Source organism: Thermobia domestica, chromosome 4 (assembly GCF_964235325.1).
Source record: "Thermobia domestica chromosome 4, izTheDome1.hap1.1, whole genome shotgun sequence".
Classification (NCBI taxonomy): Eukaryota; Metazoa; Arthropoda; class Insecta; order Zygentoma; family Lepismatidae; genus Thermobia; species Thermobia domestica.
Window position 1 is genome coordinate 327032389 of NC_137457.1, and position 10944 is coordinate 327043332.

General features: G+C 35.7%; 1 protein-coding gene across 1 annotated transcript; it reads left to right on the forward strand.

Moving 5' to 3' along the window:
* Positions 1-2966: 2966 nt before the first annotated feature.
* LOC145683570 (trypsin-4-like) lies at positions 2967-4124 on the forward strand. The gene has a single exon (XM_081754919.1). It carries the CDS (start codon positions 2978-2980, stop codon positions 3926-3928), a length of 951 nt encoding a protein of 316 aa, XP_081611045.1. The 5' UTR covers positions 2967-2977; the 3' UTR covers positions 3929-4124.
* Positions 4125-10944: the final 6820 nt, after the last annotated feature.

Here is a 10944-nt window from a genome sequence, read left to right on the forward strand (position 1 = left end):
TTCATATAGGGGAGTGCTGTGTAAATGTATAGATTTATTATTATCATAATTTTAAAATTGATAAACAAAGGTCTGCAATGAGCTAATTTGTCTACATTTGAAATAATTCTGATGGCCTTTTTCTGTATTAAAAGAATACTATTTACATGATAATTGTTACCCCAAAATAATATATCATACAAAATTATACTCTGAAAAAAAGCAAAGTAAGCCATCTGACATAGTTATCAGGAACATGATTTTTTAGTTGTTTTAGCAGATATATTACTCTTGAGAGTCTTCCAGAAATATAGATGTCATGTTAGATGTCATTCTTGTTTTTTTATGGCCAACTAGTACACGTTAAGGGGAAGCAGTGGCTCAGTAGTAGAGCGTTCACCTCCGGTGCTTGGGGTCCGTGGTTCGATCCCAGCTCGCGTTGTGTGGACTTTGTAGTGGACAAACACCGTGCTCGTGGATTTCCTCGGTATTGTTCCGTACCCTCCTATTTTCTTCATTCCACCATTTAACTCGTTTCTCATTATCATCGTCTTCTTTATCCTAACCGACATAATCGTGGGACGTTAAAGATTTCATTTCGTTTTAGTACACGTTAATGTCTTTTATCGTGTTCCTACACTGAATGTCCCCTAAAGTGAATCTGTAGAGATAAATGCAAATCTATACCATGAAAGCGATTACTTAGATACAAAAGTTCGATTTACTGTATAAGAAGTACATATACATTGAATTTATGCATGAATCTGTACAATAAATCTGCAACTTGTAATATATTTCTTGCAAATAGGAAAATAAAATTAAGAGGTAGTAAATATTCGATCAAAAAGTATGAAAATATAGAAAAAAATACTTTCTAAAAATTTAGGATAAGAACTCCTAATATGAGGATAGGCACCTAAATTGAGACCCCTCCTTATCTTGTGAAGTAATAGTTTCAATCTACCGGTACCAGAAATCATATAAAAAATACAAACAATGTGTGGCACTATTTGTTTATCAGAAAAGAAAAAAAACAACTTCAATTGTTGGAAGAATATTCATATTTTATAGGTTGCATAAATTTTCTCTAGTTCCTCATAAATCGTAACTAAATGCACATACATTTTCCTAATTAGAAACGAAAGGTGAAAATAATTTTTGCTTTTTTTGAAACAAACGACAAGCGAAAATCGTTCTAGTTAATCTTTGCCAACAAGGAGTGACTTACGAGGAAACGGTCTTAAGTGTAAACAACCGATTTGGCTGGGGTCGGGATATGTGTTACGGGAGACCAAAGTAGGAGACACGTATTTTGGCGATTGGGGCCATACGCAGAAATTTCCGAGATACGGGGCCCCAAAGTGGCCCTACATGCCATAACTATGAACCGAATGACGTTATTTGTACACAACCGATTTGGCTGGGGTCAGGATCTGTGTTACGGGAGACCAAAGTAAGAGACGCGTATTTTGGCGTTTGGGCCCATACGCAGAAATTTCCGCAATACGGGGCCCCAAAGTGGCCCTATATTCTATAACTAGGAAGTGAATGATGTTACTTGTACACAACCGATTTGGCTGGCGTCCGGATATGTGTTACGGGAGACCAAAGTAGGGGACACGTATTTTGGCGTTTTCACTTCCTAGTTATAGCATGTAGGGCCATTGTAGTGCCCCATATTTCAGAAATTTCTGCGTATGGGCCCACACACCAGAACACGTGTCTCCTACTTTGGTCTCCTGTAACACGTATCCGGATCCCAGCCAAATCGGTTGTGTACAAGTAACGTCATTCGCTTCCTAGTTATAGCATGAAGGGCCACTTTGCAGCTCCGTATTTAGGAAATTTCTGGGTATGGGCCCAAACGTCAAAATACGTATCTCCTACTTTGGTCTCCCGTAACACGTATCCGGACCCCAGCCAAATCGGTTGTGTACAAGTAACGCCATTCACTTCCTAGTTATAGCATGTAGGGCCATTTTGGTGCCCTCGTATTTCAGAAATTTCTTCGTATGGGCCCAAACACCAAAATACTTGTCTCCTACTTTGGTATCCCGTAACACATATCCGGATCCCAGCCAAATCGGTTGTGTACAAGTAACGTCATTCGCTTCCTAGTTATAGCATATAGGGCCACTTTGGGGCTCCGTATTTCGGAAATTTCTGCGTATGGGCCCAAACGCCAAAATACGTGTCTCCTTCTTTGGTCTCCTGTAGCACATATCCCGACCCCAGCCATATCGGTTGTTTACACTTAAGACCGTTTCCTCGTTAGTCCTGTGCATAGAGCCAGTAGTGTCTTTGGCATTGTGCTGTCATTTTAGACACATTTCTTACTCACTTGGTACAGATTTGCAGTTTGAAAGAAGTGAGTGAAACTCGTTACAGTTTATGCGTACAAAAAGTGTATTATTTTACAGTGTGCATATTTTAAAATTGAAGAAAATGAAGTATGTTGATAATATAACGTTTCAAATGTTTGTACCATTTAGGATTTCGCTTAAATACAGTGTTGAATAAAAATTAATAAAGGGACTGCTAATACTACACAAAAAGAAGGATCCTCTCCTATTTGGTACCCCTAATAAAAATGGCAGTGTAGTAACTTTGGCCTCTTTTTTTAATATAATTTGTTATTATTATATTTTATGTATTACGTATCGTATGTTCATAGTTCATATCTTAAATTACACACTCCACAGAATATATTAAAGTAACACCAGTATATGTTTACGCTTTAATTAATACTATATAGCATCCTAACTTTTATAGTCTTATATTGGGCGTTCTTACCCTAAATGACACTTACAAGCAGGAAGCATACAGCGTGTGCTCACAGGCCCTTAGATTTGAACCTTGTTTCTACAGACAATCGACCGCTACATGAAATCATCATATGGCGTGATGTGTTATTTACAACATACATTCCTACGCATTTAAAAGAGGAAGTGCCATTACTGTTTTACTGTGTGATCAGTTATAACAAAGAAAAAGCAGGATGTTATACCTATTGGAAATTCTTGTGGCAAACACGTTTTTATGTACTGTTGCTACAGCAAATTACAGTAGAATTATTGGAGGAAACGTTGCAGATATAGAGAAATATAAGTATGTTGTCCATATGTTTATTTTTAGAGAAGAACGTACATCCCTTTGTGGAGGATCTATTCTCTCTGAGTATTGGATCCTTACTGCAGCACACTGTGTTGTTGATAAAGGGCCATTCAGAGAAATTCAAATGATTGCAGGGACTGCGGAAAGAATCCCATCAGAATCTTATAGCTGGGGCGAGGTTTCCCTTGCGTTTCCACATCCCGATTACAGTTCTGATGATGTACATGATGATATAGGACTTCTGAAACTTAAATCGGGACTAACAGATTTTCATAAGTTGTCTGTGGCAACATTGCCTAAGGATATTTTTTCTAGTACAATGACACCAAACAGTACATGTACTACGGTCGGTTGGGGTGTAACTAATGAAAACAAAACGGCTGAATTGCTAATGGAAGTTGAGATTTCTATCCTGAATGTAAATATTTGTAATATGGCTTACAAGGGCGGCGTAGATATGAATAATACAATATGTGCTGGAGTTTTAGAAGGGGGCAAAGATATTTGTTCCGGTGATTCAGGCGGACCTCTAACATGTGATAATGTAGTTGTAGGAGTTAATTCAGCGGGTTCTTGTGGCAAAAAAGAAAGTCCAGGTGTATTCACGAAAGTTCCTTCATATCTGAATTGGATTCAAGATGTAATAGCAAATAATTCTGAGGAAGATGGTTCTACATCAACAGATGGATCTACATCAACAGATGGTTCTACATCAACAGATGGTTCTACATCAACAAATGGTGCTACATCAATTGCTCATCAAAATATTCCTAAAACTCATATCATATATCTCTTTTGCATGTATATTGTCGTACACACACTTTTCAGTGTATAATACAATTAGTGTAAAGGTTTTCAAAATTCGTTGTAAAAGCATGTTTGTCTTATTTTCCACGAAAATGAAACTAGAACTTATATTCAAAATGTAATAGCTAATAATTCTGAAGAAGATGGTTCTACATCAAAAGATGTTTCTAAATCAATTGTTCATCATTCCTAAACTCATGTCATATATCTTTTTTGCATGCATATTGTCGTACACACACTTTTCAGTGTATAATACAATTAGTGTAAAACATTTGAAATTCGTTTTAAAAGTGTGTTTGTCTTAGTTCCAACAAAAATAAAACTTGAACTTATTATTGTTATTATTATTATTAATATCCAAAAAACACATTTAAATTTACTTTCAGAGAGCTTTAATTTACCTGAACGTCGCGATATTAAATTCGGAATTAGAATTTAATTTGCAAAATGTACTAAAGTCACTACGATATATCAGGTATATCGTTGAAACAATGTGTTGATACGTGGAAACAATGCGAACTAAATATCACATCATCGATTCGCTCACGCTTTGAGCCAATAAGGTCGTTTGCACACGGCAACGATAATATTGGGGAAGAAGATAATGTCGGTGATGGAATCGATTTCAATGTACTCAAGTTATAGCTTGCACATGCACCGATCCCCGAAAATGTAGGCGATATCGCAGGCACCGACTCTGTCGGTGGCAATGTTTTCTTATGTTTGGATACACATGCGGCCGTCCATTGGTTTAGATGAAGAGAGTGAGAGATAAGGCGCTATGTATTTTTCTTTCGTTTCTTGTTTTTGGATTGTTGTTGTTTCCATTTTATCTATTACAATTGTATATTATTATTATTATTTTGTTCTGCAAACAACTTTGGAACAGATTGTTATTTTTCTACAGTCTCTGTTTTGGAATACCTAGTTCCCTTTATTACATAAAGTATAAAGTTTGGAAATCTGGAGAGTCCATCTAAATAGTTATTATCAAATAGAACATAGGAAATTTAGATAACGAACTTCCGTTGATTATTTTCTACTCCCTTTTTATTTTTGTTCTTTCTCTCTCTCTCTCTCTCTATGATTGAATGTTTTTCTAACTTACTAATGTATTTGAATTCTCTTATATTACAGCATTGTGTGTTTCCACAGTCTGTTGAATGAGTGTTTTGGAAATTCCAAGCACAGATAAAAATTTAGGTTGTGTATATTCCATTCTTTAGTAAAGTTCTTTAAAAAAGCATAAACTGTAAAATAAAAGTTTTATATATAGTAATATATATATCCAGGAACTGCATTATTAATCCTTCTACACTTCCACAAATATGTACACTAGATATTATCCGTTTTTTGAAATTAATTTAAATGGAATTTAATGGGTGGTAAGCTTTATCACAGTGTTAGACTTTCGAAAAACGCTCTAAATTAATATTACTAATACTAAAATTATATTATTATTATCGTTAATGTCCTGCCTCTAATCAAAAGAGGCTTCATCCTCAAACCTCCGGCAGGAAATAGAAAGAGTTAGAGGATCACGAATGTTTCGTGACTCAATGAGAAGTACAATGTGATCGAATACTTCAACAAAAAAAAAAAAAAAAAATCAAAATCCATTCACGCGGATCCCTGCACCATTCTTCATTCAATTTTCTTTGTTTGTTTTCGATTGGAGGGTAACATAAAAAGAGCTGCCGACGTCCCTTATTCCGAACTCCAATTTGTTCTGTTTAACATTTCCTAAATATTGGACAAATTAAGACACACCATACCACTTATGATTGAGGAGGTACTTTTTTCTTTGCCTCGTCATTCACTGAGTCAGAGAGACTATCCTGAATAAATACAAATTTAGGAAGAATACAAATTTACATTTACGGTAAATTAAGAACTATATACTAAACGTAAATCTCTTTAAAGACCTATGTAGGTTCTCCAAAAGTTCAGCAGAAGAAAAATCCATCATCAAAATTAAACAAGAGACATACCTCGATGCAGTGGTGGAATTCTGACGGTTCGCTACAACCGGTAGTAAAAATATTTCGAGTTCCAGTTAAAATATTTTGAGTTTGCAGAACTGTTTGTCATACCCAGTCAGAAACACTCACACACAAAGACACATACATAACCTAGTCAAGAGTAAAAGAAAGAAGATAATCACATTTGTAAAAACATCTATGTACTTTTCCTGATTGCTTGGATTATTTTGAAAGCAAGCAACTTGGAATTGTTTCAATTGAATGGTTTAAGACAGAAATTTGAATTTGAATTCCCTCATTTTGCCCAGAATACAAAGATCTGTGAGTGTAAAGAACGTAATACGTTTCAAAAATTTCTACCCGGGCTACATTGTCACGTCATAAACGCGTGTTTGGGGGGGGGAGTTCGAATTCAAAATGACGTTCTTTGAAAAATTGGAACGTCTTTATCACGTACCGAAATGGTACCAAAGGGAAGTGTTGAACATGAGCACAATTATACGTGTTTATCTTGTGCCCGAATGGTACAAGAAATATACGTTTCGCACATCACCAAAAATAGACCTGTTTTTTAGGTGTTGAAGGCACGGACGTTCCCCGTACTGCAATTGCATTTCAAGTAGTGCATGCTGGGAATCCTGAGTCTTTTGTAGAATTGTGCTGTGTTATTATGGTTTTCTGTGTAAAGAAGAACAATGTATTGTGTTATTGAAGAAAAACCAAAAGCATCCCACCTCCTCTGGGTCATCCCACGGAAGTGAAGTATTATTCCCACCATAAAGTTCCGAATCGTTTGGAACGGCCACTTATAACGGAAGAACAACCTCAACATACATGGGTTGATGTGCGTGAAGTTGGCAGGACCACTAACAGCTCAAATTCTGAAACTCGGTGCAGAATTTGAGTAGAATTTGAGCTCTCAGAAAAACCAACTCCCAAAATTTGAGCTTTCAATTTAAGGGCTCTAAGTCCATTTGAAAGGTGGTCCTGCCAACTTCACGCTGCAGGACCACCGAAAGCTCGAATTCTCAAACTCCGTCCAGATATTCAGTAGAATTTGAGCTTTCAAAAAAAAGCAACTCCCGGAGTTTGAGTTTTCAATTTAAAAGGTGTAAGTCCACTTAAAACTTGCGCCACTAACAGCTCAAATTCTAAAACGGTGCAGAATTTGAGTAGAGTTTTAGCTCTCAGAAAAACTAACTCCCAGAATTTGATTTTTCAATTTAAAGGCTCTAAGTCCATTTGAAAGATGGTCCTGCCAACTTCATGCTGCAGGACCACCGAAAGCTCAAACTCGGTCCAGATATTCACTAGAATTTGAGCTTTCAAAAAACCAACTCTAGAAATTTGAGCTTTCAATTCAAAGGGTCAAAGTCCATTTGAAAATGGTCCTGCCAACTTCACGCTGCAGGACCACCGAAAGCTCAAACTCGGTCCAGATATTCACTAGAATTTGAGCTTTCAAAAAAAACAACTCTAGGAATTTGAGCTTTCTATTTAAAGGGTCTAAGTCCACTTAAAAGCTACAATTTTGAACACATCGTACCAGGACACCAACAGCTCAAATTCTGAAACTCGGTGCAGATATTGAGTAGAATTTGAGCTCTCAGAAAAAACAACTCCCAGAATTTGAGCTTTCAATTTAAAGGCTCTAAATTCATTTGAAAGGTGGTCCTGCCAACTTCACGCTGCAGGACCACCAAAAAATCCACCAACCAAGATAAATGAATCATAGATTATCTTAGAAAGCACTGTTTCCTTCAACATTTCTATTGCACACACATTAGGGTCTAGTAAAACAATCCTATCTGGGACTCATGTTTATCATCTGAATATTAGGAAAAGAGTTAAGTACTCCGGTGTCAAAATACATGTCTTTGACGCGTCGTTCCGTAGATGTAAGCAGCCGAAAACGATGGAAACTGAACTTGAGAGATCTATGTTTCAGAAACTATTCAACGCAGGGAGTATGGCTTAATACTTAACCCTCAAAGTCCTAGTTGCTTTATTTAGTAAAGCATGTTTCAAATCTCTGCAATGTGTTCGGAATGGATTGCACAAAACGGTTTAACAAAAGACAACGAAATTCTTTGTTGCCTCGTTATCTCTCTGGGGAATTTCTTTCCTGATTTTTTAAGCCGCACTGTGTACTTTGAATAGTTTCTGAAATACAGGCTTCTGAAGTATGCGACGTTTTGGGCAGCTCATATCTCCAAGATGATGCGTCAAGGACACATGTTAACTATAAGACCTTCGTCTTTTTTTTTTTTTTTTGATCCTACGTTAATACACTGGAAGTTTGTAACTTTTTTTGAACACTTAATAACAAAATAAAATCATTTATTTCATTACAAGCGTGAGGCTAGTAAAGAAATGCATAAATTAACTGAATAAATAAGGCTTTATCAAATTTGCAGGTAATGTGTCCCACACTGTGTCCGAACATGTGTTTTGAATATGTGTTGATTTTATTTGATTTAAATAAAAAGTAATAACATCCAGAGTCAAAGTTTGAGGATGGCCAATCTGGCAGCCCCCCCCCCGGGAGCCCGCGCTTTACGGGGCCCCGCGTTTTGAAGACATTTCTTCCTTTTTATATAAGAAACCGTTGTTCATAAAAAGAAGAAAATATTTAAAAATAAATGTAAGTCTTGAAATTAAAAGTCAAGCATCTGAGGAACTTGCTTACTGCCCAGTCGACTTGAAAAGTAGCATGTCGGCGCTCGGCGACTTTTATCGGAACTCCTGGCCCCGCGCTTACCTAACGCCGCCTCTACACAGACACCAACAATACAAACTTGAGTTGCTGTTTTTCTTTTGCACTTAACCGCACCGTCAAAGAACTTTCTTGAACAAAAGGCTTAGAAAGGTTGCGACTGTTGATATCAACGTAGATTAAAAAAAGAAAAAGAAAACAAACAAAAGAAAAGAAAAAACAAATTATTTTCTGAAGCAAATAAACTAACACATGTACACAAGGTTTTGACGATTAAGTCAGTAATACATAAGACTCTGATGTGGATGTATCTGCTGTCTGAGTAGTAACAAATATAATCATTATATTCTACAATATTGCAGGATACGGGAGAAGAGAATATAACAGAACCAATTAGGTAAGTTCTTAACTTTAATTAAGAAAACAATATAAGTTAGAAGTTTTTAGAATAATTTCGACTGCGGCTTCTAAACCAATGACACAAAGAGTACATCGCCATATGCATTGTATCGATACTAGAAAAAGTTTGGGATAAGTTCCTGGAAGTAACGCGTAGTTTCCAAGATGTTTGCGTCGGTAAAACCTTATCAAGCACAATGTAGAGAAATTGAATAGGTTGATGCAGAAAGGGCGTAAGTAACAAAAGCGTAGTTTTGAGACTTATTTATTAGAAAGATATTTACTTCCATCTGCCTTGTTGTTAGAGGATGGAAAGGATTCGGTGTGCTTGAGATATATTGAAGGACCTGTTCCTTCTAGCTTTGTTGAAAGCAATGTAAAAGCATCTCTTTCGAAGACTTCAATCTTATTTCATGTCATGAAGCAGACAGTGTATTAAATAAAATAGGCAAGAAGTTCTTGAAATATAAATGACGGAAAGGTCAAAACAGGGTTAATTGTTTCTGTATGATAAAATGTGCATTAAATGTTACCTAGTGAATTTTCAGTGCTTGTTGGAGTCGATCAAAGCTTGGCACTGAGCAGTCTTCTTTTGAATGGTAAAAAGAATAGAATCTTTTAAGGTATGCCTTTCCAATTAGAGACTAGTGTGAAAAAGATTGATTACCGCTGTAAATTATACTTCTTATTCGCACAATGCTTGATTTTTTAATACATGCATTTGTGCTACAAATGTCTAGGTTCAACATATGTCATAAATCCTACAATGTGAATACGTTTGAAACTTGAAGGTGTGGAAAAATGACTACTCAGACAATCTAAGTAATAGTAATTCTAAAGATTTTTCATAGTTATTATAAGTACAGAAATTCATCATAATATCAAAGAAGCCTACGTGCTTAAATAGGTTAGAAAGGAGATTGAGATAAGTATGCTACTTCTCCCATTCACTTCTTTGTCTATTGTTTCAGTAGCAGTTTCTTCCATCCTTTAGTTTTGTCTTCAGAATTTATAAAAATCTGCATCTTCCGTTCAAACAGGAGTCTTTGTAATAATAATAAAAAAAAACACACACACACAAATGGATTGGCCTCGGCAACGGGGCTTTACCTTTAAAGGTTCCTTAACACGTAACAAAATGAAACGCTCAGAACATCTAAACGAAAAAAAAAGAGAGAAAATTCGACATCAAAAAATGGATTTTTGTTTTCCTTACGACACCTGCTGTGGTGGAAGTTCCCATTTTTTACATGTTCCTTTGCTGGGTGCTTCCTTTTTTCTACCTGTAAAGGGATCTTTGAAGGTAACGCCTCGTTGTCGAAGGACAATTGAGTTTTTGTTTTGTTGTTTGTTTTTAATACTTGGATTCTTGATTGCAGGGTAGATTTTCAATGTTTTCCTTGATAGGTAATCATTAGGAAAATTTAATTCTTTTTATTTTATATTATTAAAATATCTCTGTAAGTTTTAGATTATAGTCAACAAATATGCAATGTCTATGTATATCTTGTTTGTATTACAAATAATATGGACAATTTTTGTTTCTTATTGCATTACAAACAGTATTAACAATATTTTACATGACAAAAAATTGCATTGTACATATACATGCATATTGTTTATATGTTACATTGTACATATAACTAATAAATATGGAATTCAAGTTAATGCTCATGTGTTTTCGCTTTCATCCTTTTTCTCATCCCTAAGAGATTAATTCATTTTAAAATGTATTTTCTTTTTCGGTTTTTCACCTCCAAAATAAAGGTGTCTTAAATTCGAGTTATGAAACTGTAGTCCTAAATTTTGCACTATCAGTAAAACCCATTGTTGTGTGTGTGTGTGTTTGTTTGTGAATGTGTGTGGGTGTGTGCGTGTGTGTGTGTGTGATTATAATATAAAGTGACATATTTAGGTGTTAGCAGTTTTGAAGGAAGAAACTAATAA

What these genes read in the sequence shown, in the direction of transcription:
- LOC145683570 (XM_081754919.1), top strand. Translation starts at nt 2,978, where the DNA reads ATGTTATACCTATTGGAAATTCTTGTGGCAAACACGTTTTTATGTACT.